Source organism: Furipterus horrens, unplaced genomic scaffold, assembly GCF_987537825.1.
Source record: "Furipterus horrens unplaced genomic scaffold, mFurHor1.1.pri manual_scaffold_10, whole genome shotgun sequence".
Taxonomy (NCBI): Eukaryota; Metazoa; Chordata; class Mammalia; order Chiroptera; family Furipteridae; genus Furipterus; species Furipterus horrens.
Window position 1 is genome coordinate 45,082,097 of NW_028327180.1, and position 23,960 is coordinate 45,106,056.

The window sequence follows — 23,960 nt, forward strand, 5'->3', positions numbered from 1 at the left end:
CTGTCCTCTCGCTTGGGCTGAATTGAAGACAAGTACCAGTGTCTCTACGTTTTGGCCTCCTAGCACATCAGGTATATGAACCTGAATTGGGGGAGGTGATTCAGTAAGTCTGGCAGGGTCAGTCTTTCTCTCTTTTCCTTTAATTTACAGAAATTTAGTATCTATGTAGTTAGTTCCAGGGGAAAGGAGTGCCAATGGGCTGGCAGCAGGCTCCCAGGGTAGCTACCAGAGTGAGTGCATACAGGGGCATCTCTGCAGGAGCACGAACTCGCCAGTCCAGCGACCCCCCAACGGATCCCAAGACAGAGGGGGGAGGGTCTGGGCACCCTATGGAAAGGTTGCCCCTTCTCTAATCTTGCTTCCTTTACATAGCAGCTCTGGAAAATAGGATTCCAAATATAAAATGCCTATTGATGCTTCTGCAGAAACACATTTACTATGGGAAAGAGGGAACAATCACTTTCTCCCCACGGCAAGTTGTTCCCTAATGTATCAGTGCTTCTCAACTCTCAACCCTGGCAGCACATGAGAATACTTAAGATGAGAGAGAGAGAGAGAGAGAGATGCATGATAGCCCCACACCTGAAACAGCGGATGTCCATGGTGAGGAGAACGGATAAACACATCCACATGGTGCAATAGTAACAAGCTTGAATGAATTTCAGCAGCATTGTGCTGAGTGAAAGAAGCCAACACTAGGATATGTGCAGTCTGGTTCCATTCATATGAAACTCTAGAAGCAGAAAAATAATCTATACAGACAGAAATCAGATTAGTCAGTGTCTATGTCTGGAGGTAGAGATTGACTGAGAAGGCACATGAGGGATGTTTTGAGCTGATGGGAATGTGGTTACATGTTGTAAACATTTGTCAGGACACACTGAAATGGACACACTTAAAATGGATGCATTTTACTGTATGTAAACTATACCTCAATAAAGTTGATTTTTAAAACCATAGATGTTCAGGATCCAGCAGAGACCAATTATCAAATTCTCTGGGCTGGGGTCTGACTATTACCTCAGAACTTTCCAGGTGGTAATGATTTGCAGGTAGAGATGTGAACCACTTAATCTTTCTCATGTTAACCTTTTTGCTGGGCAACAGCAGCACTGAATGTGCTTCCGAAGGTGAGCTTTTAAAGCCACGTGTAGAAGCCCCCCATTCTGCAGATGCCGCAGAGGTGTTGAACCACCAGAAGGTCCCCCCTTCTCTGGCTGCTGAAGCGGAGGCTTCCCCAGCACAGAAGCTAAGTCCATGGGCTCTGGGGCCTGGCCACCTGGTTCAAGTCCCCTGTCCACTGTCTAGCTCTGACCTCAGGCTGACCATTTTGTCTTTCTGGGCCTCAGTTTCCTCAATTGTAAAATGGGCATGATGATAACATAGGGGTATGATGAGGATTAACTGAGCAAATATAAATAAATGTGCTTAGAAGACTCCCTAGTATGTAGTAAGTACTTAAGTGCTGGATCTCTCTCTCTCCTCTCCTCGCTTCTCCTCTCTTCTCTGCTCTCTCTCTCTCCCTCTCTCTTCTTGATTTTCCTCCTCTCCTCTTACTTCCTTCTTGCTACAGCGTTCTCTCCTCCATATCAGAGAAGAATGTTCTCCCCCCCTTGAAAACTGAGCTGGGTGCTTCCAGAATTTTTGGTGGTTGACATGAGGAAGCAGCAAGTAGAGGAGGAAAAGGCTCGCAGCCCTGCCGCCCGCCTTGGTGATTTAAACCAGCCATCAGAGCCACCATCATGCACCTCCTCTGAGGGAAGAAGGAAGGAGCCAGGGGCCCATTTCCTCATTTCGATGGGCTTTGGTTTTTCATTCCCCTGGAGTTTCCTGAGTGTCGAGCTGGTTTCCAGGTCCTCTAAGGACTACATGGATAGGAGGGGGCTCTGTCCTTCCGATGGCAGCCCTGGCTTCCCCACACTGGTCGGTCCTGTGCTCCATTTACCGCAGCTCCAGGGCTCCACAGATTAAAGCGTTTGGGGAATGGATCCCCAGGAGAACCAAGACTCCCCGTACCCCCACCTGTCCAGTCGGACCTGAGTCCCACTCATTGTTCACCTGCCTTCTCTCCTTTCCTCCCACAGAGCAACGACGCCTCAGGGAACACTTGGAACTGGTTGTACTTCATCCCCCTCATCATCATCGGCTCCTTTTTTATGCTGAACCTTGTGCTGGGTGTGCTGTCAGGGTAAGTCTTTGCTACGCTCCCATCCCACTCTCCCTTGTCAGCTTCCCCCAGAAGGGGACCATCAAAGCTTGGTTTGTGTTCTCCAGGCAGAGAACAGGCTTCTTCCCTTGCCTTGGGTTAGCCAGGCAGTTAGGAGCAAGCCAGGTGTGGGTGTGTAGGTGGTGCGCTGCGAGGGGAGCCCAGTCAAGGGGCGCACAGGGACTGAAATTCAGCCCCGACCCGACTCACCACAGTTCGTCCCTGGCATTGAGCTACCTCTTCCCAGGCAAAGGGAAGCTTCTTTCCAATGCGAACCTCTCATTCAGAAGGTTTCCCAAAATTTTTCAGACCCACAACCCACTGATAAGAAAATTTTATAGAGCTTTACTTTCTGTAGTTTACATTTAAAAAAACCAACATGTTGGGTTTCCAAATATATAATTATAGCCTACTGTCAGACATGCATGTTCATGACACATATAGTTCCCTATCCCCAGGATTGATTTTTTGGCTTAGTCATAAATGAGTTTCATTCTTCTTACCAACAAGAAGTCTAGGGATTGGTATGGTGGCTCGTGGTGCCATTAGGGACCCCGGTTCCTTCTAGATTTTTATTTGGACATCCTTATCAGAGACTTTTTTATGGTTGCCTCATGGTCTCAAGGTGGCTGCCTTACCCTCCCAAGATGGTCAACCCAAGTTCCAAACAGGAAGAGAAAGGAGGGAACCAGGAAGGGGTGGGGCCTGTATCTGGGGTGTGAGGCTGCTGCAGAAACCATCAGCTCAGGTGTCATTGACCTAACTTAAAACAGCTGACAATGTTTTGTAGCCAGGAGCACAGAGACTGAGAATGGAGCACGCAGCCGGCGATGGTTGACATGGCACGGTTTATGGTTTTGCTTTTCTCTCTACTAGTGCAGTTGCTGAGAAATGTGGGAAGCTGGCAGAGATACCCCTCCTAGAATATTCGATTTTCTCCCAGAAGATCGATTCTACTTGTTGAAACCCTCTGCCTTCCAGAAACTTCTGAACCTCCAAATCCACACACACAGAGACTCCCCCAAATTTCTAAAACAGCCAACCCTAGCTTCTTTGTGCTTCTGCAGGGAGTTTGCCAAAGAAAGGGAGCGGGTGGAAAACCGGCGGGCTTTTCTGAAGCTGAGGCGGCAGCAGCAGATTGAACGAGAGCTCAATGGGTACATGGAGTGGATCTCGAAAGCAGGTGAGGCCCTTTCACCCTGGGGCCCAGGAACTGACATTCCAGGCCACGGCGCACGCAGAGTTGTGCATGCAGTTTGGAGATGGATGAGGGAAGCGTAGTCATGGGAAGAGAAAGAGGGCTGAATTGGTAGTCCCAATTTGTAGCAACAAAGATCCAGAATATGATAGTGAAGCTTCTGCACTAAAGCCAGTACAGGACATTGCATAATGGTTAAAAGCTCTAAAACCAGACTTCGATTTACATCCCAGCGCTGCCACCTCCCGGCAGTGTACTTCACCTCCCTGTGCCTCAGTTTCCTCAGCTGTTAAAGATAATGGTAGTCCCCACCTATCAGGCTGTTTGGGAATTCAGTGAGATAATCCAAGCTGAGTCGCTTAGGAAGAGCAGTGCCTGACACACAGTGAGCATGTGTTCATTTGTACAGCCATTCTGAAAACACGTACGTGGCACCCACCGTGCCAGCCACTGTTCTAGGCACTGAGGATATTGCAGGGAACAAAACACACCAAATCCCTGCCCACAGGGCTCCTGTGTTCTAGTAAGAGAGGCAAAAAATAAAGACACAGAATGTTGGGTGCCGACAAGTGCTAAGAACAGAAATAAAGCAGAGTAGCCCTGACCGATATGGCTCAGTTGGTTGGGCGTCATCCCACAAAGTAAAAGGTTGCTGGTTCAATTCCCGGTCCAGGTACATGCCTCGGTTTCAGGTTCAGTACCTGGTCAGGATGCATATGAGGCAACCGATCAATATTTCTCTCCCTCTCTTTCCACCTCCCTTCTCCTCTCTAAAAAATAAGTATTAAAAATAAATAAATAAAGCAGTGTAGGAGGCAGGGTGATCAGAGAGGGTCTTTCTAAGAAGGTGACATCTGAGCAGAGACCTAAAGGAAGTGAAGAAGGAGGCATGTGGATATCGAGAGGAGGGGTGTTCCAGGCAGAGGGAACAGCAGGTGCAAAGGCCTTGAGCTAGGAGCAGAGTTGAGTCATATCAAGGAAACCAATGTGGCTGGAGCCAAGGCAAGGGGAGAGTGGGAGGAGAGGAAGGCAGCGAAGTGATGGTCTGGATCAGGCAAAGCCTTATAAGCTGTGGTAAGGATTTGGTTTTTATTTTGAGGGAGGTGTGATAATTTGGCTCTTACTGCCTTTGCTAAAGTGAGGCTGGGAGTCAGAAATAACTGAGCGACACGTCTCTGGCCAATGGAGCTGTCGCCATCAGCAAGGGGAGGGAGGAGGTGGTCAGGCAGCCCTTCCCCGTTCTGGTGCAAGGGACCCTGTCCACAGAGAGTCCTCCGGACTAGAGCTTAACCATGTGCTCTTCCTCCTCAGAAGAAGTGATCCTCGCCGAGGATGAAACCGACGGAGAGCAGAGGCATCCCTTTGATGGTAACTGTTCGGAACCTGACTGGGGGGTGTCCCAGGGGAGATGGGGGAATGGGCCACTTGGTCCTAAGGGGTGTTCAGGTCCCAGGTGATGCCAAGAACAAACATGATACTGGATCAGGGTCAGGAAGATATGGGGAATGGCAGCAATCTGCTTCCTTGAGGGATTTCAGGACCTCAGCAAAGTTTACCCCTTCTGACTCACCCTTTCTGCCTTAACCGCATGCCCCGCTTCTGCTTTGTGCCTCCTTTTCTCTCATCTGCAAAATGGGCATGACCGTAATAATACCTACTTCACTGGGTTGTTTATGAGGGTTACATTAATTCTTCCAAATAGAATGCCTGGAACAGTGCCCAGCTCAGGGTCGGCACCCTTTGTGTTTGCTAAATTTAAAAAACTTTATAATAATAATTTCACCAAGAATCCAGCTTACTATTAAGGACAGTTGTCTCATGTGTCCGAAATTTGGCTAGATGGAACCAGTTCTGATTGAAAATACCAGGAGTGAGAGCTGGGACTCATCCCTGCAGGGATGTCTAAGTCACTTTATTGGAAATGGATGCCTCAACTCATGTCCCCTGGAGCGGTGTGGGGGACTAGAGAGTGAGCCCTGAGGTGGGGCGTCCACAGTGCCAGCCTGCCTAGCAGGTATACTAAAGCCAAAGGGTGGGCTGTCTTCATGGGGGTCACTGTATATATCCAGTCCCGGGGCTCCCAGAGGGGACACAGTGGCACGGTCCCAGACAGAGACTGGATAAGACTGACTTTTCATCTCCACCCCTTGAGCAAAGTTGTGACCTCCCTGTGCCCCTGTCAGCACATCAATGAAATGGGCATACTGTTACTTCCGACCAAATTGGATGCCATCCAATGACACCTAGAATGTCCCTGGCAGAACGCCTGGCCCTGAGGACACACTAGGTCGATATTGTTGCTATGGCAAAAAGGGTCACGTCTTTTTCTCTTGCCATGTTTCCATTGTTGGAGCTCTGCGGAGAGCCACCATAAAGAAGAGCAAGACAGACCTGCTGAACCCCGAGGAGGCTGAGGATCAGCTGGCTGACATTGCCTCTGTGGGTGAGTCCCTCCTGTTTATCACTGGCCGCCCGCAAGGCGGGACCTGAAGGCTTTGGCACCAGGCTGCCTAGGTTTGAGTCTCCACTCTGCCTCTTCACACCTGTGTGTCCTGAGCAAATGACATGATGATGGAATAACAACAGTGCCTGTCTTCTAGCGTTGTTGGGAGGATTAGACTAAATGATCCACAGTAAGCGTTTTGAACAGCACCTGGCAAAAAATAAGCTGTCAGTAATGTTGTCTGACATTATTACTTCATTATTCATGATAATAATCATTTGTTATTCATGATAATATTATTATGCATTAGGACTCATTAAGGGGCTGCTCTTATTAGGTGCCCAGTTGTGAACAAAACGGAGACTACATCCCTCCCACAAGAAATAGATATTAAACAGATAATTAAACAGATAAACCTGTTGCAATAATGACACTACAGAGGAGACACCCTGGGCTTGGCCTGTCTTGGGAGAGTGGGTGTGACCAGGGAAGCCTTCTTGGAGGAGGTGACATTGAAGCTGAAGGCTGGATAGGAGTTCACCATGGCAGCAAAAGCAAAGAAAAGCATGTTGAAGGCTGTGCTCAGACCGTTGCCATTGGTTATCACATAGGATAGTTTAAAGTGGGAAGGGACCCTGACCCTTGTCCTGCTAATCCCTCTTCATTGAAACTGTGTTGTTTTTGACCTTCTCCAAGGAGATCTTATTTTTTTAATAGGTTTTTAAAATTCCAAGGATGAACAAGGTTTCCTCTGCATCCAGGCAGAGGAAACAACATACCACTGAACAGGAAGAAAGCATTTAGGCTGGTGGAGGAATTGTGTGGCTGGAGCAGAGAGGAAGAAAGGACGGGAGAGGAAGGGAGGGAAGAAGGAAAGGAAGGAGAGAAGTTAATATATACACCTTTCTCATCCACTGACACCAACTATTTTATTCTTTGCTTTTTTCACTCAGCCGTAGTTTATCCCCTTACTGTTGAGTTTCAACGGAATTTCCACTGCAGTCTTCTACTCCGTAAGAGTGGTCACACTAGAGTCGCTTAGCCATGGCTCTATTATATGGCACTGAAGCTGTTTCCAGTGTTTGCTCGTACAAGGAGCACTGCTGTGAACATTTATGTACAATTACTACCCCCCCCTTGGGCGTGTTTCCTTGGGGATAATTATAGGATCAAAGATATTAACAGCTTTTCAACTCATTATTCACAGAACCCTTTTGAGTTTCAAAAACACTGAACCCATTTATAAACCTGCCAAGAACCCATACATTCACAGATTCCCCACCCCAGCCATTGCATAGTACCCATTTCCTTTCCCAGTGAAGTCGGTTTGTAATGATACCTTAAAGCTTGTTTTCATTTGCATTTTTAATTTCTAGCCAAAACACTGTCTCTCTTAATGATGAACTCGTTCTGTTCCTACTTGTGGCTATATCTGCCTCTCTCCTTCCAGCAAGTTCAGGGACTATAGTATTTCATCAGTGCTCAGTGCAGTTGAGCAGTCATGTCTGTATTATATTTTCCCAATTCGATTGTATCCATTATTTAATCTGTTCTGTTATATTTTGATAGGTAACCTTTTTTGTTCATACCACATTTATTAAATGCCAGGCACTGAAAAAAAAATGGGTTCCCCAAGTCAGGATCTCCTTTATGAGTAAGACTAGATACCTGCTGTTAATTAACAGGGTGATGTTATTTTTCATCAGTCATTTGAAACAAGATTAAAAATGGTACTGCCTGGTGTCAGCAAGGATGTGAGGAAATGGACATTGTCATATGCCATTGGCAGGAGTGCAGTTTGCAGTATATGATTTGGCATTATTTAAATAATTTGGAATGATTTAATTCTAGATGTTTTTGCTCTTTGACCTAGCATTTCTACTTCAAGTATTTCTTCATGTATGCAAAAGATCTGTGTATAGCCTGTGCTCAGCAGCATGGTTTCTGGTGTTCAAAAAAGGAAAAACCAGAAACAACACACGTGCCCCAAAATGGGAAGACAGTTAAAGAAGTTATAGGAGAATACTATGCAGCCAGGAAAAAGAGCAAGATTTCTTCTGGCATGGAAAGATGATTGAAATATAGTTTTCATTGAAAAAAGCAAGTTGCACAACATAATGTAAAATGTATGATGCCATTTAAAGAACATATTAAGGAGTGTGCTGGTGTAAGAAACGTCCAAAGCTGTAGAGAATTTTATATAAGAGTTTATTTGAGCCAAACTGATGACATTGCCAGAAAGCAATATCTCAGATGCTTTGAAGAATAGCAGTTTGTAGCTTCTTTTATGCCTTTGCGATTAAGGGGGCAAAGTAGGAACATTACCTGAAGGTGAGAGAAAGCAAGCTGGGAATTGGATTCTGGGATAGTTAACAAGATTGTGTGCTGTTTTAAAAGTGATTATGCCTCCGAGGGGTCTGAGAAAGATGTATTTCAAAGGTCTGTTAACGTAGATGCACAGAAACAATGGATAGGGCTTGCTTAAGGCAGAGATAAGCCTTTTACTAAAGCTGTGTACCTGGGGTGTCACTATCCTCCATGATCTGCCAAGTTAGGAATTTGTGATCAGACCACCCTGTGAGGTTGCTTTGGTTAGATTTATTACATTTCTCTTTTCTCATCTACAAGCATAAAGAGATACTTAAAAGATTTACAAATTGGAGGATTGAAAGGAATGTTCATGTTTTAGGTGATATTTTTCTGGAATGTTCAAATTAGTGACGTGCATTACTTCTGAAATCAGAAAAGTAGTTAGGTAAGTTCAAAGTTACTTAAAAGCAGTGGATACTAATTATTAGGAATCTCTTGGCTATACAGGGCAGGGAAGAATTTGTTTGGTGGAAAAGCAAATGGAAGGAGGCACTTCTTAACTGGGCTTTATGTGAAACGGGGAAAGCATATTAGTTCTGTAGGGCCACTGTAATAAAATAGCACAGACTGGGTGGTTTAAACACAGTTTTGGAGGCTGGAGGTTGAGACCAAGGCGTCAGCAAGGCTGGTTTCTTCTGAAGTCTGTCTCCTTGGCTTGAATATAGTCATTTTCTCCCTGTGTTTTCACATCATCTTCCTTGCGTGTGAGCACATACTCGTGTCCTAATCTCCTCTTATGACACTAGTTTCCCTGGTCAGGTTAGTCAGTTGGTTAGAGCATCGTCCAGGTGCACCAAGGTTGCAGGTTCTATCCCTGGTCAGGGCATGTGCACGAATCAGCCAATGAGTGCATGAATAAGTGGAACAACAAATCAGTGTTTCTCTCTCTAAAAATCAACATTTTTTAATGTTTAAAAACAACAACAACCCCAGTCATACTGAATTAGCACCCAACCTAATGACCTCATTTTAATTTAATCACCTCTTTCAAGGCCTGAAATTTCTCCAAATACATCACATTCTGAGTCCTGAGGGTTAGAACTTCAACACAGGGATTTGGTGGGACACAGTTCAGCTCATAACAGAGAGGTAATCCAGGAGCCATGAGAGGTAGTCACAGAGGGTTTGTCTGTGGGATACCCTGCCCTTGAATTTGTGGCTGACATAAGAAAACCTGCTGCTTGGAGAACCCAGGCTTCAGGCTGATGTTTGGTAAATGTGTGATAGAAGGATGCTGAGAAACCAAAATACAAAGCTGTCAGACTGAATAAGACCTGACAGCGTCCTAGGGCGCCTATTAACAAAGCAGGTGACTTTCAGCTTTCTAAATGGATCCAAAATACAGGCCAGTGACTTAGTCTCCGGGGACCCAGCCTCCTACTGGCAAACCCACCGAAATCCCCTTCTTTTGCTTGGTAGCTCAAAAACACACAGGAAGGGGTCCCCATCCTAGATCACCCAGAAAGAGACCTCTAGAATTCTCTTTACCTTTATTTATTCCTGTAAAAAATAAAATAATACTAATAACAATTTCGTTGAAATGTTAAATCAGCTGATAAACACATTGTAAAGCGGCCTCATTTATAGTTGATGAGCTTACAGAACTTGAATCATTTAAAGAAGTTGAGCCATGACTGGAAACTTCCATCACAATACTATTTCTTTAGAAAAGTCAGATTTTAATGATATAAGTTCCATGTGGGCTATATTCGTTTCCTGGGGCTGCCATCACAAAGCACCATAAACTGGGGGGCTTAAAACAACAGAAATGTATTCTCTTACTGTTCTGGAGGTCGGAAAGCCAAACCAAAATCAAGGTGTTGGCGGGGCTGCACAGGCTCTGGAGGCTCCAGGGGAGAATCTGTTCCACGCTTTTCTCTTAGCACCTGGTGTTCTCAGCAATTCCTGGCAATCTTTGGTTTGTATGTGCATCATCCCATTGTCCCCCTTTTGTCACGTGGTCTGGCACACAATAGGTGCTTCATAAATGCTTAAGAGCAAAAATGTGTGCAGAGAACACAGCTGGTTCATAACTCATTGATCATTTCTAAAGGGAAGAGTCCATGGAAAACGAGGGTCCTATCCATGCCCCTCCTCCTGGAGGCTTTCCAGGCATGCTCCACACAGCTCTGCTTTCTACCCCTGCCTCATCCTGCCCCGTGGCATGACCCCCAGAGTTATCAGATGTCACCAAGAGGGGGAGACACAGAAGGTTGGCTCTGGCAACGAGCCATCAGGCTCCCTACTGAGCTCTCATTGGTTATTTCCCGTACCATTATTTCCAGAGATGGCTCCTTCTTGTTAGCTCCATCTCTGGAAAGCTAAGGCCTTGGGTCATGATGGTTCCCTTGGGCCAGAGGGCTTGTTGGGGAGGTTAATGGATCCCATGGCCACAGTCCATGCCTGGGCCGTGCATTGGTTAGTTTTCCCCACAGGAACACCCTGACATTCTCTATCCTTTCCCTGGCAGGGTCTCCCTTTGCCCGAGCCAGTATTAAAAGTGCCAAGCTGGAGAACTCGACTTTTTTTCACAAAAAGGAGAGGAGGGTGCGTTTCTACATCCGCCGCATGGTCAAAACTCAGGCCTTCTACTGGACTGTGCTCAGTCTGGTAGCCCTCAACACACTGTGTGTTGCTATAGTTCACTACAACCAGCCCGAGTGGCTCTCCGACTTCCTCTGTGAGTACCACCCAGCTGCTCCCCCCAACCCCCCCACTGGCTCCCTGACCCCTTCCTGACACCTTTTTTCCAGTTCTCTTTCTCTGGCAGTATGTGTTCCTTCTTTGGTCATTGTTGAATCTGCCTTTTCATTTGGCTGTGTCTACAACTGAGATTGATGCTGATGTTGCTGCTGCCACAATGACAGGCCCCTACTCCTTCAGGCCTGAGAGCTGGAAGCTGGAGTTCAGGCCACCAAACACTTCTGTGATCCCTTTCTAAGAGAAAGATGATAGCCAGGTGGGATTGAGGAGAAGCAGTGAAAAGTAGGGAGACCTCTGACCAGGATTTAAAAAGTAAAGTGCTCTGAGAAATCAACAAGAATAGTGGCTGGGCAGTGAAGATCAAGCAGATGCCCTGGCTCTGGCTTGTGGGCCCTGAGTGAGGACTTCAAAAACCATTTTGTCTGCATCCACTGGCTTGTCTGACTTAGGTCTGTGGATTCTCTGCCCTTCTGACATCATTCAGAATTGACCCAGACAGCCACTAGAGCAGTCGAGTCCTCAGCCTAGAGAGGCCTGGGAGCCTCGTCCAGGTCGCTGTCTCCTTGTAACCCTCATTGTCTCCTGTCACGTTGGCTGACCTTCCCAGGACACCCCCCCCCAGGAGCCAGTTCTCCTTCTGAGAGCCCTGACCTAGTTCCAACCTTAGTAATTGCACTTGGTCCCCCTGGAATCTCTTACAAATGAGGACTCACTGCTTCTAGTCTTAACCTCCTCCAGTAGTCTATTTTTAATCTACCATATTCCCCCCACTGATCACCTTGTTCTGTCCTGGTTCAGGAAGAGAGGGTTGGAACTTTCTGCCCTGGGCCTCTGTGTCTGTAAAGGTCCTTTCATTATCCCTGGTTGAGAAAACTGAGACACAGAGACGTGAAGTAACTTGCTCAGGGTTACACAGCGAGTCCAAGATTTGAACTCAGACTCCAGGCTATGTCTGATGGCAGATCCCTGCCCTGGCCACCAGATGACCTGGGTTCTCAATGCCTGCCTCTGGCTTGCCCTGTGACCTTAGAGAAGCCATTAATATATCCATTAATTGAAGACGTCTCCAATTATAAGACACTCTTATTTTTTGTGCCACTAATAAAGAAAACAGTGCTGCTGTTTTAACTAGGACATGCTGATTTTAAGATACACCCCAATTTCAGAAATGTCAGAATGTGAACCAAAAATATGTCTTACACTCAATGAAGTATATTAGTTTCTGTGAGTCTCATCTGTACTTGGTGGAAATTGGATTCAATGACCCAAAAGTTTCTTCCAGACCTACCGATGCCATGGGCAATTCTCTCAGGTCTTGTGCATCACCAGCTATCATGTTTCCATGGTAACTGGAGAACAATCATCTTGGAAACTCTGAATTCTTCCCACAGTTGCTTCTGGTGGTTCTTGGAATGCACCAGATGTTATGGACAGATTTTCCTCACAGATATTTTGGTCCTGGAGGTCCTGGAGACCCTAGAGTTTCCCTCAGACACGAGGCACTCCCTCGAGTCCTGGAAACCAAGGGAATGTTTGGATAGGATGAGTGGGCAAGACAACAGTCAGTTCACACCATCTCTTAAAAGAATGATACAACAAGCACCCTTGACCTTCCAACAGATTTAGCTATGTGACCCAAATAGAAATTCTTGGAAGTGTGAGTCCTCTCCCTTCCCTTTCTGCGTGCTTTCTCCCCATCAGAAGCACTCGCTACCTCCTCTCCTTTTCATCCATTAGATGAGTACCCATTCCCTCCCTGAACCTTCAGCTGCCTGCCCCATTAAGAAGCTCTGTCAGAAAATGACCTAATATTAGACATTTCTTGGCCAGTGAAAAAATACCCCTGTGTTGTCTCTCCTGGAGGCATTTGCACACCAGACCTCAGCAAGACAGGAGCCCCCAGGGGTGTCAGACAGGTTTTCCAAGTTGGGAGAAGCTTTGCCTTAGGCTGGTTCCCTGTGATGCTGCCACTAAATCTCTAAAACAAGGGGCTTACAAATAGGACACTGTTATGATTTCTATTTCTACTTTTCCTTTGGAGCTCAGGCGTATAAAAGTGGATTAATCATAATTCTGAGACTATGACACACTGGCGTCATAGGGCCAGCCATGGTTCTTTTGTTGGTTAGCCAGTTCGTGAGGCAGTTAGTTCTGAGTTAGCCAGTTAGTTCATGCGTTTGTTTGTTCGTTCCCTTTTAAAATGTAGTAAACTCCCAGGAGCCCCCCACTCAACACAAACCTAGGTCCTCGGCAATAATCTACATCCAACTCTTCTCATCAGACCAGAGCAATAACTACAAGATAGAGACCTGCTGAACTTTTTCTCCTTTTAAGATTGGCCTGGGATTGGTCAGCTGGAGGGTGGGGGACAGTCATCACTCCTCCCCGTTAACGGACCGGAAACTGAGTTTCGTGGAAGGGAAACCTTGCATGATCTTTGGCCAAGGCCACCAAAGACCATCCAAGCAAGGGACAGGATTGGTACGAACAGAAAACTCAGAGCCACTTGACTTTGCAGGCCCTCTTGACAAAACTAACCTTCTCTCTGTTTCCCCCTCCCTTGTAGACTATGCAGAATTCATTTTCTTAGGACTCTTTATGTCCGAAATGTTTATAAAAATGTACGGGCTTGGGACACGGCCTTATTTCCACTCTTCCTTCAACTGCTTTGACTGTGCGGTAAGTACCCTGATTTCTGAGGACTTCCTTTCTCCAGCTCTTGCCGAGCAGGGCTGAGGCACCTGGGGACCTCAGAGAGGAAGAGGCAGAGTCATCCCTGAGTGTGAGAGACTTGGCTAAATGCAATAGGAATAAGAGGACCACCTCAAACATTGGGTATAGGCTCCCAGAACTGTCCGATGCTGCTGGTGGGAGGGCAAATGGTGGACCCTCTTTGGAAAGTGGGGGTGACCTGGCCATGCGACTGCTAGGGATTCACCCTAGAGAAGCTCACACAGACGTGCAGGAGACACAGGCAAGAATGTTCTGAGTGGCCCTGCTTATAATAGTCCCAAACCAAATGACCCCAAATAGCCCTCTGCAGTAGAAGGAGTGGGTAAGTGGTGTCATCGCCGCGCATGGACTGCCGCCCCGAAAGGCAGCCCACCCACTGGCTACACTGCACAGAAGGAGGTACACCCTGACAAAGGTAGTCCGTGCCGTGTGCCATTCTACTCATCAAAGTTCACATGGACGAAACACCGCTGCATTGGTTAGGAATGATACTTAAATACTTTTAAAAAAGCAGAGACCTCTAAAATGTTATGATAAGTGAAAGAAGTTGGACGCAAAAGGTCACACATTGCATAATTCCATTTATGTGAAATATCTGGAACAGGCAAATCCACAGAGACAGAAAACAGATCAGTGGTTGCCAGGGGCTGGGGGAGGCGGGGTGGAGAGCAAGTACTCATGGGGATGGGGTCTCCTTGGGGGTGATGGAAATGTTCTGGAGCTAGATAGAGGGGATGATTGTACAACATTGCAAATAAGTGTTGCCATGGAATTGTGCACTTAGAAATGGTTAATTTTAGCCCTGGCCGGTGTGGCTCGGTTGGTTAGAGCATCATCTCGTGCACCAAAAAGATTTCAGGTTTGATGTTTCTCTCTCACATCAATGTTTCTCCAAAAGCAGTTTTTTAAGAAGGTTAATTTTTACGTTATGTGAATTTCACCTCAACTTTTTAAATCAAGGAAATGGATATTACAAAATTCAGGATGGTTCCCTGGCCAGTGTGGCTCAGTTGGTTGGACATCATTCTGCAAACCAAAAGGTTATGGGTTCAGTTCTCAGTCAGGGCACATGCCTGGATTGCGAGTTCTTTCTCTGGTTGGGGCACCTACAAAAGGCAGCCAGTCAGTGTTTCTCTCTCACATCAGTGTTTCTCTCCCTCTCTTTCTTCCTCCCTTCTCCTCTCTCTAAAATCAATACGCATGTCCTTGGGTGAAGATAAAAAAAATTCAAGGTGGTGGTTATGTCTAAGGGGGTCCCCGGAGGCTTCCAGGGTGCTGACATGTCCCATTTCTCACGTCAGTGGAAGCTCCATGGACACTTATCTTGTAGTTATGTGTCTCGGGAATTCTTTGCTCTTATCAGCTCTTAATAAATAAAAATAAAGAAGGGATGGGAGGCGTCTGAGACTGTCACCCTGCTTGCATTGAGGGTGGGAGTTGGGTTGGGTTCCTGCAAGGTTCAGACCTAGGACATGTTGCGAGGGCTGTGGACACGAGCGCAGATCCTGTGTTCTAGGTTATCATCGGGAGCATCTTTGAGGTCATCTGGGCTGTCATAAAACCTGGCACATCCTTTGGAATCAGTGTGTTACGAGCCCTCAGGTTATTGCGTATTTTCAAAGTCACAAAGTAAGTCTTTGGGGCAAGGCAGGGAGGGGGCTGGGGGCGCGTCTCCCCCATGTTGAAAAGGCAGACTCAGATGCTGCCACCCTGGCCCAACCTAACCCCTCGCCCTCACCCCGGCCTCTGTTGGCAGGTACTGGGCGTCTCTCAGGAACCTGGTCGTCTCTCTTCTCAACTCCATGAAGTCCATCATCAGCCTATTGTTCCTCCTTTTTCTGTTCATCGTCGTCTTTGCCCTTTTAGGAATGCAGCTCTTTGGCGGCCAGTAAGTGCCCGGCAGCTTCTCGGCTTCTGTTTCCCCAGGGTCTGGCCCAGGGATTCCTCCAACCCCTGCACTCCAAGCTCAGTGCCTCAGAGACACAGGCCCACCTTCATGCCAACTGCCCGTCTTGTGGCCCGGATGCCCTGTACACTCACCCAGACAGGCAGGGCCCTGGGTACCACTCAGGTATCCTTCTGGGGGACAGAGATGCTGGAGATGTTGCCCTGGAAACAAGATGCTGAACCACGCCCTCACAATGCCTGGGGCAGGGCCAACAGGAAATGTCTGCATTCTCCCCACAGGTTTAATTTCGATGAAGGGACTCCTCCTACCAACTTTGACACTTTCCCAGCAGCAATAATGACAGTGTTTCAGGTATGACCTTTACCCAGCCCTACACCATGCAGGGCCACACACAGAGCGCCAGAGTCAGGAGGCAGAGGGAGAGGGAATCTGGGGTTTCCATGGGAAGAACTGGGGAGGCAGGGTGAGCAGGTTTAGGATGGGCTTGGTTGAATAATTTCAGTGGACTCTGGGGCTTAGATGCTATCCTGAGCTGTCTGGTGCCTGGCCCTGGGGTAGTTCAGGCAGAGAATGCTGCTGACCTTGAGTGTAAGAGTCTGTAGAGGTGGTTGAGGTGTGGGCCCTGGATTGGTTGATTTGTACTTGAAAAGTATGGTCCTGGGCAAGTTACTCACCATCTCTAGGAATTAGCCAGCCCTGACTCCCTTCAGTGTCAGCAAGGCCCCAGATGTCAAAGCATCGGAATACAGAAAATAAAAGACACAGCTAACACCCCCTCCTCTCCAAGATTTCAAGACACCATATCCAGAGCAAAGATACTGACCCTGGGCAGTCTCCCCAAACCGACTTCTGCACCCATATGGGCATATGACCTGAGGATTGGGACTGGCCCAGCTGGGACCTCCAGAGCCTTTCCAATGGGTTCTGTCTCTTCAAAGGACAGACTGTGTTGGGAAATGGGACTTTACCCACCCCCTTCTCCTGTGGGGTTAGCTTCTAAATGAGACTCCAAGATGGGGGTTAGGAAGAGGGCCACACCTGAAGCAGAGTTCTGATCCCTCACATAATGAGTCAGCAGCCATCACCACCACCCACAGGTCCTCAGCACAGCTTCTGGCCCAAGAGCAGTTCTGCCCCCTAAGGCTACTTGGAAACCTTTTGGGTTGTCACAGCTGCAGGGGTGGGTGCTACTGGCATCTAGTGGGAGGAGGCCAGGGCTGCTGCTCAACACCCCACAGTGCCCAGGGCAGCCCCACCCCAGAGAATGATTGGCCCCAAATGTCAGTAGTGCTGAGGCTAAGAAACCCTGCATTACGCATTAGTGTTTCTGGACTCCTTTCACATTGACTTGATCCTCGTGGAAATATTATGAAAGAGGAGAGGGGAGTCTTTTAACGAGTGTGTGGGCGCCACACCCATGTCCTCTCAGTCTTTGCATAAGCACCTGCTGGCAAAGCCCTCTGGTCACCAGCACCCCCGGCCCCAGGCACAGCAGCCCAGAAGGGCCAGTGCCAAAGTTGCTTAAACAGCATAAATTCATCTCTCACGGTTCTGGAGGCTGGACCTCATGGTCAGAGTGCCCACAGGGATGGTTCCTGGGGAGGATTCTCTTCCAGCCCAGCAGGCAGGCCTTCTGCACATGCCCTCACGCAGGAGAGGAAGGGAGAATGAGTAGGAGCACCCAAGCTCTATGGTTTCTCTTCTCACAAAGGCTCCAATCCCCTCATGAGGCCCCACCCTCATGACCTCATCTAACCTTAATTACCTACCATTTCCGCACATCATCGCATGAAGGCTTAGAGCTTCAACATATGAATTTAGGGGGCACAACTCAGCCCCTAGCAAATCCCCTTATCACATCAGTGAAGACAAGTTACAGAGGTTTGTGACTCCCCCACAGCCCCCTTTTCCTCAAGCTGGGCTGAGAGCCCGCACCGCACAGGCAGCCAGGTTCAGGCCCTGCAGCTACGTCTCCGAGGGGCCCATGGCTGAGGGGGGCATTGGCTGTGTGTTTCTCTCTCCCTTTCAGATCCTGACAGGTGAGGACTGGAACGAGGTCATGTATGATGGCATCAAATCTCAGGGCGGCGTACAAGGCGGCATGGTGTTCTCCATCTACTTCATAGTGCTGACACTCTTCGGGAACTGTATCCTCCGTCGGGGGGACATGGGGGCACTCCTGGATGGGAACATGAAAGCAGGGGTCAGTAGTTCAGATGCCAGGGTCCATGTGGCAGCGTTTTCCCTAACTCTGGCGTCCTCAGACACCCTCCTGAACGTGTTCCTGGCCATCGCGGTGGATAATCTGGCCAACGCCCAGGAGCTCACCAAGGTGCAGTGGGTGGGAGAATGTTTCCCTGGCAAAGTTATCGCCTGCTCATGGCAGATCAGGACCATGCTGGACACAGGGACGGGGACAGGGTCAGACCTTTTGCCCTGGATGCACCATGCTAGGGAGAAGGCGCCCCCTTCCCACTCAAACAGACTGTCTCTAGTCGAGTGGACTCCACATCAGGGGAGGTAGGGGAGGGAGAGGCACCAGGATTGCAGAAACAGATGGCAGACTCCACCGAGTACCCATGGGCAGACAGTGGACAGCCTCAAGGGGCCTCGAAGGAATGGTGCAGCCCCCAGGTTCATGGGCACTATCACTCTAGACCTGAAAGGATGGGACAGATGGAGAATAACCTACACAGGGTCCTGAGGCTTGATGTCCATCCCTGTGAGCCTGGGACCTGGCAGGACCTCACCGCTGATTACTAGCAATAAAAATTTCTGATACTCATGGTGCCAGGCATTGCTGTTATCGCCCTTTTACAGAAGAGGAAACTGAGGCTTAGAAAGGCAACGTCACTGGCCCCAGCTAGCATGATAATAGCAGCTACTATTTATAGCATCACATGATGCATGTCAGGTGCTCTGCACAGTTTTTGGTATACACTCAGTGCTCAATAAAAGGAGCCTTTTTTCGTGACTGGGCGTGAGCCAGGCCCGGACCTAGAGCTCTCATTTTATAAAGCCGGTAAAGGGAAGACTGGTTCGAACCCAGACCTGTCAAGCTCCAGAACCCAAGTTCTTGACTTACACTCCCTGCTACTTTCATTTGAGCCCCACCCGGGCAGGTGGTGATAAAAATAATAACTACCACAGGAAGTATCATTGCCTTTTTATGCCAGGCACCAGGAAACAACAGATAGGGCGTTACTGTTATTCTCCAAGTCACAGATGGGGAAACTGAGACCCCAAAAAGGTTAAGCGACCTTTTCACATAGCTAGGAACTGAAAAAGCAGAGTTGTGACCCCCCCCCCCCAAAGATCAGAAAAGAGAGAAGAGCCGAGAAAATGAGGTCCAAAGAGAATGTAGGGAGAGGGGAGTGAGACCCATGCATATGAGTAGAAGCCCGGTTTTTATTCATGGTCCAGTAATAAAGAATTCTCTGGAAAAAACCTGGTGCTGGATGCCCCCTTTGGGCAGCCTGGGACTCCCTGGGAGTCGGGTCCACCTCATATAGGCACAGAGGAGACAACACTGCCCTCAGCTCACACCCCCAGGGTGGCCTGCGAGTAGGGCGCTGGGAATGGCGGGACAGTGTGCTGCACAAAGTAAGCTAAATACCTTTGTACAGTTTGAGGAGGGGGTGGTGTCAGGAACGAAGGTGTGTTAGGAGCTAGCAGTGGTCCACCCTAAACTTCCCCAGCAGCCCCATCATGTTAGGAATGACATGTACCGAGCCTTCCTCTCAGCCCAGGAGGGCCAGGCCTGGGGTCTGGCAGCTTCGTGGCCCCAGAGCCTCGGAGGGGTTCAGGATGTGTTCATGCAACTGAACCGGACTGAGCAGACGTTGCCAACCCTCCATCTGCTGAGCCTGGCAGGAGGGAGAGAGAGTTTCCCAGGCCCAGCTCTGACTGGGGGTGGCATGGGGGGGACGGAAGTCTCCACCACCCCCAAATACTGGCTACCATGGAGCTGGCTGGCATGGCTGCTCTGGGGCGTGATCCAGCGGTGAGCTCATCCAAGTCATTGTGGAGAGGGGACGCTAGAAGGGAGGGGGAAAGGGAAGGGGAAGAAGAAAGGCTCTTCACCTGTGAGGTGTGGACATTCTCCTCCAGACCCACATTCTTTACGTCATTTATTCCACAAGCATATCTTAGGCATTTATTATGGGACAGGCACCCCACAAAACCCTGATATGTTTTTAGCTCATTTAATCCTCCCAGATATCCCAGGAGGCAACTTCTCAGAGCCTCATTTGACAGCTTTTGTCATTCATTCAAAAGTATTTATGGAGCACATACTGTGAGCAAGGCCTGGTCTAGGTATACAGCCATAAACAAAGCAGGCAGAAATCCTTGCTGTCATGGGGCTGATATTTGAGTGTAAGCGACAGACAAGAAATAAATTTGTCAGATGGTGGTAAGTGCCAAGGAAAAAAGTGAAGTAGAGAAAGTCGGAAAGAGCTCAATTTTTAGATGAGGATTGTGAGACACAGAGAGGTTAAGTGACTTGCCCAAGGTCACACAGCAGTAAATGGTGGAATTGGCATTTAAATCCAAGTAGGTCTAGAATTTGTGCGCATAACCACATGCACTTGAGTGTGTTTCATACTAACCTGGGAGCTTGTTGAAAATACAGGTTCTAGGTCCCAGCCCAGGTTCTTTGGGGGTGGAGGTGGGGCTGGGAATCTTTGCAGTGTTTCTGAGGTAGGTGGTCCAAGGGCCCAGCTCTGAGAAATGCTGGATGCAGTGCCAGGAGGAAGGGAGGCCTTGTGAGAGATAAGGATCTGGCTGGGTCACAGCTCCATGTTGTTACTGACAGAGTGTCCTGATCTGACCATTTCTGAGGTGGTAAGATTGCTTCTTGCACCAGTGATTCCAGCATCAGGAATGAGGGTTCTATGGCCACATGACTTTTCTTATTGGCGGGTTCATCTCTGGCCATTTCTTTCTCGTTGCTTTTTCTTTGCTTTTTCTTTGTTGGCTTTTCTGTTTTACGAATGAGGCCCTGCATGAAGGCTGAAGAAGGATTTAAGGCCCCAAAACATCTTTTTCTGTATGTATTTTTAAAACCTCTTTCCCCATCCTCCTCCTTCCTGAACCTAACCGGCTGAGAATATAAGTTCCTCTCCCAATTTCCTTCTGGAGGCTGCTGGCAGTGCATGGGTGGGCCATGGGATGCCAGATTTTTCTGCACATGGGGGTTCGTCAGTGTTTCGGGTTTTTTTTTTTATTGTTTCGGTTCAGCGAGTTTAAACGGCCTGGAAAGTAGAGTGAGAGGAAAATCTTTGCATTGTTTTTCAGCTTGTTGAGACAGGGTGCAGAAAAATCTCCACCGTGGAAAGGGAAGGGAATCTCTTTTCTTTTTTATTTTCTTTTGGCTGTGCTATAACACAGAGTTAATGAGCTGGGGATCTAGCCTGTACATACAGGGGATAGCAGTACACTTAGTAGACATTGGGCATCTGTTCTGATCGGCGGGTCTCAGCTCTGATTGGTCAAAACAAAGACCAAACCTGTTGATAAATGTTTCCAAAGTTGGCCCTGGTTAGCAACAGGGTCAGAAGTGAGGCCCCAAGGCCCAGCTCATGTTTTGTAAACAGGGATCTCATGTGCCTTTTAGGATGAACAAGAAGAAGAAGAGGCAGCCAACCAGAAACTCGCCCTCCAGAAAGCCAAGGAGGTGGCAGAAGTGAGTCCTCTGTCCGCGGCCAACCTGTCCATAGCTGTGTAAGTGCTCCTGGCTCTGGCTGGCTCTCCAGGCCCTTCCGCCTCTGTATCCTCCCAGTCAAGGACTTGGGGTCAGGAAGCAATCCTTGACAGGGCTGAGCTTTAGGAAGAGGTACTTATGCCCTCCCACTCATTTTTACACAATAAATAGTTAATAAGCACCTACTTACTATGTGTCAGGCACTGTTCTAGCTGCTGAGGATATGGGTGTAGTGAGTACCAGGGATGGAGAGAACAGTGATTTTTAAATATAGTTGTCAGGAATGGCTTCACTGAGAAGGTGATAAGGCCTGCAAGACGGAGGAGTGTTGGGGGGATCTGAGGGAAGAGCATCCAGGCCATGGGGACAGCATCTACAAAGACTCTGAGGCAGGAACAGGCCCGGTGTGTTTAGGAGGCCAGGGTGACTAGAGTATAGTGAGCAACAGGGGAGAGCGGGTGGAGATAAGGGCAAAGAAGTGATGGAGCAGACCATGCAGGACCTTGTGAACCACGGGGAGGACTTAAACTTTTGCTCTGACTCAGATGGGAGCCATAGAGGGCTCTTAAGCAGAGGGACAGGGCCTGACTTAGGTGCTCACGGGTGCTCTCTAGCCACTGTCAGGGGAACGGACTGGGGGTGAGGGCAGAAGCCAGGAAACAGGTTGGAGATGAGGGCACTGGTCATGCAAAAGAGACAGTGGGGGCCAGACCAGACCGGTGGCCGAGGAGGTACTGGATACAGCTAAAATCCGGACAGATCATGAAGGTGGAGCAGACAGAGTTTGCTGGTAGATTTGAAGTGGTGAGAATTAAGGTGTCTTGATGAAAGGGAGGTTTATAGACACCAGTATTCTTAATTGTGCCTTTATTGGGTGGCCTGGGGATTCTGCACACTGTGGGACAGTGCACCATGGGACAGGGGGCAGGCTTTCTTTCCTAAAGTAGCAGGAGGTGGCTAGGAACGTTCATGCTCGAGCAGCCTTTGGAAGATCAAGGTCTGTATAAAACTATCAATGCACACAGAACCCCTGAAAAACTCTGTGTCCCAGGTGGGACTCCAGCCTCACCTGCACTCCCAGCAGTGGTCCCACTGGCTGCTCTGTCCCAGTGCGTACATAGGCACTGCCCGTAGACTCCCAAGTGCCCACTCTGGCTCTCCTGGGACCCCTGGCCTTCCTATGACCCTGAACTGAAGAGTCCTACAGGCCGCACGGGGGCCTCAGGAATCTGCTCTGGGCCAGTGTCCTTTATGATTGGCTGTCTCAGAGGTTAAAATATTTTGGACGTCAAGACTGCTTCTGGGGGGTAATGTGCTACAATATAAAGAGGACAATGGTGACACCCACCTGGGCTGAGACCCCCATCCACCAAAATGCTGAGCTAGGTGGAGAAATACATGGTGTATCTGAACCAAGATGCCCACCTGGTCCAGCCAGGTTGAATTTTCTGCACAGGTTGAGACACGTGCTTGGGCTGAGATTCCCACCTCAGCCGGGATGCCCACCTGAACAGAAACACCCTCCTGGGTTGAGACTTCCATAAACCCAAGTGTTCCCTACAGGTGCAGTGCCCAGCAGTGCTCTAACCCACGTGCCCCTCCCTTGCAGGAAGGAGCAACAGAAGAACCAGAAGCCAGCCAAGTCCGTATGGGAGCAGCGGACCAGCGAGATGCGGAAACAGAACCTGCTGGCCAGCCGGGAGGCCCTATACAACGAGTTGGACCCCGACGAGCGCTGGAAAGCCACCTATGCCCGGCACCTGCGGCCTGACATGAAGACCCACCTAGACCGGCCGCTGGTGGTAGATCCCCAGGAGAACCGCAACAATAACACCAACAAGAGCCGGGCGGCGGAGCCCACGGTAGACCAGCGCCTGGGCCACCAGCGCGCCGAGGACTTCCTCCGGAAACAGGCGCGCTACCATGACCGGACCCGGGACCCCAGTGGTTCCATGGGTCTAGACGCACGGCGGCCCTGGGCAGGCAGCCAGGAGGCCGAGCTCAGCCGGGAGGGCCCTTATGGGCGAGAGTCAGACCACCACACCCGGGAGGGCGGCCTGGAGCCACCAGGGTTCTGGGAGGGTGAGGCCGAGCGGGCCAAGGCAGGGGACCCCCACCGGAGGCACACACACCGCCCCGGGGGCAGCCGGGAGAGCCGCAGTGGGTCCCCACGCACTGGAGCTGACGGGGAGCCCCGCAGGCACCGGGCCCATCGCAGGCCAGGCGAGGAGGCCCCAGAGGACAAGGCTGAGCGGAGATCCCGGCACCGTGAAGGCAGCCGGCCGGCCCGGAGCGGTGAGGGCGAGGGCGAGGGTCCTGATGGTGGTGAGCGGAGGCGGCGGCACCGGCATGGCACTCCAGCCACATATGACGTGGACACCCGGAGGGAGGACAAGGAGCGCAGACACCGGAGGAGGAAGTAAGTGGAGGCCACTTCAAATCTAGGCAATAACAACAGTAGTAATATTAACAGTCCAGGTGGCGCCTGCTGTATACCGGCACTATCCTGAGCAACCCTGTTCCCAACAACCCCCTGAGCTAGATCCCACTGTCATCACCCTAGTTCACAGATGGGAAACTGAGAAGTGGAGCAACTTGCCCAAAGTCACACATCTAATAAGTGGCCTTGAACCCAGGCCATTGATGCCAGAGACTGCAGGCAGATCATCATGCCCTCCTGCATCTCGAAACTCC

At 49.2% G+C, this 23,960-nt stretch overlaps 1 protein-coding gene across 1 annotated transcript in view; it reads left to right on the forward strand.

Annotated features, from left to right (window-relative positions):
- CACNA1A (calcium voltage-gated channel subunit alpha1 A) overlaps nt 1–23,960 on the forward strand; it is a 166,835-nt gene that overhangs the window by 74,300 nt on the left and 68,575 nt on the right. The window contains exons 6-18 of the mRNA XM_090289739.1: nt 2,085–2,188; nt 3,274–3,389; nt 4,716–4,778; nt 5,758–5,847; nt 10,688–10,897; nt 13,487–13,599; nt 15,170–15,282; nt 15,410–15,541; nt 15,841–15,913; nt 17,592–17,709; nt 17,827–17,894; nt 21,180–21,286; nt 22,876–23,685. Coding sequence (XP_090145865.1) covers nt 2,085–2,188; nt 3,274–3,389; nt 4,716–4,778; nt 5,758–5,847; nt 10,688–10,897; nt 13,487–13,599; nt 15,170–15,282; nt 15,410–15,541; nt 15,841–15,913; nt 17,592–17,709; nt 17,827–17,894; nt 21,180–21,286; nt 22,876–23,685 — 2,117 coding nt within the window. The remainder of the gene's footprint in view (nt 1–2,084; nt 2,189–3,273; nt 3,390–4,715; nt 4,779–5,757; nt 5,848–10,687; nt 10,898–13,486; nt 13,600–15,169; nt 15,283–15,409; nt 15,542–15,840; nt 15,914–17,591; nt 17,710–17,826; nt 17,895–21,179; nt 21,287–22,875; nt 23,686–23,960) is intronic.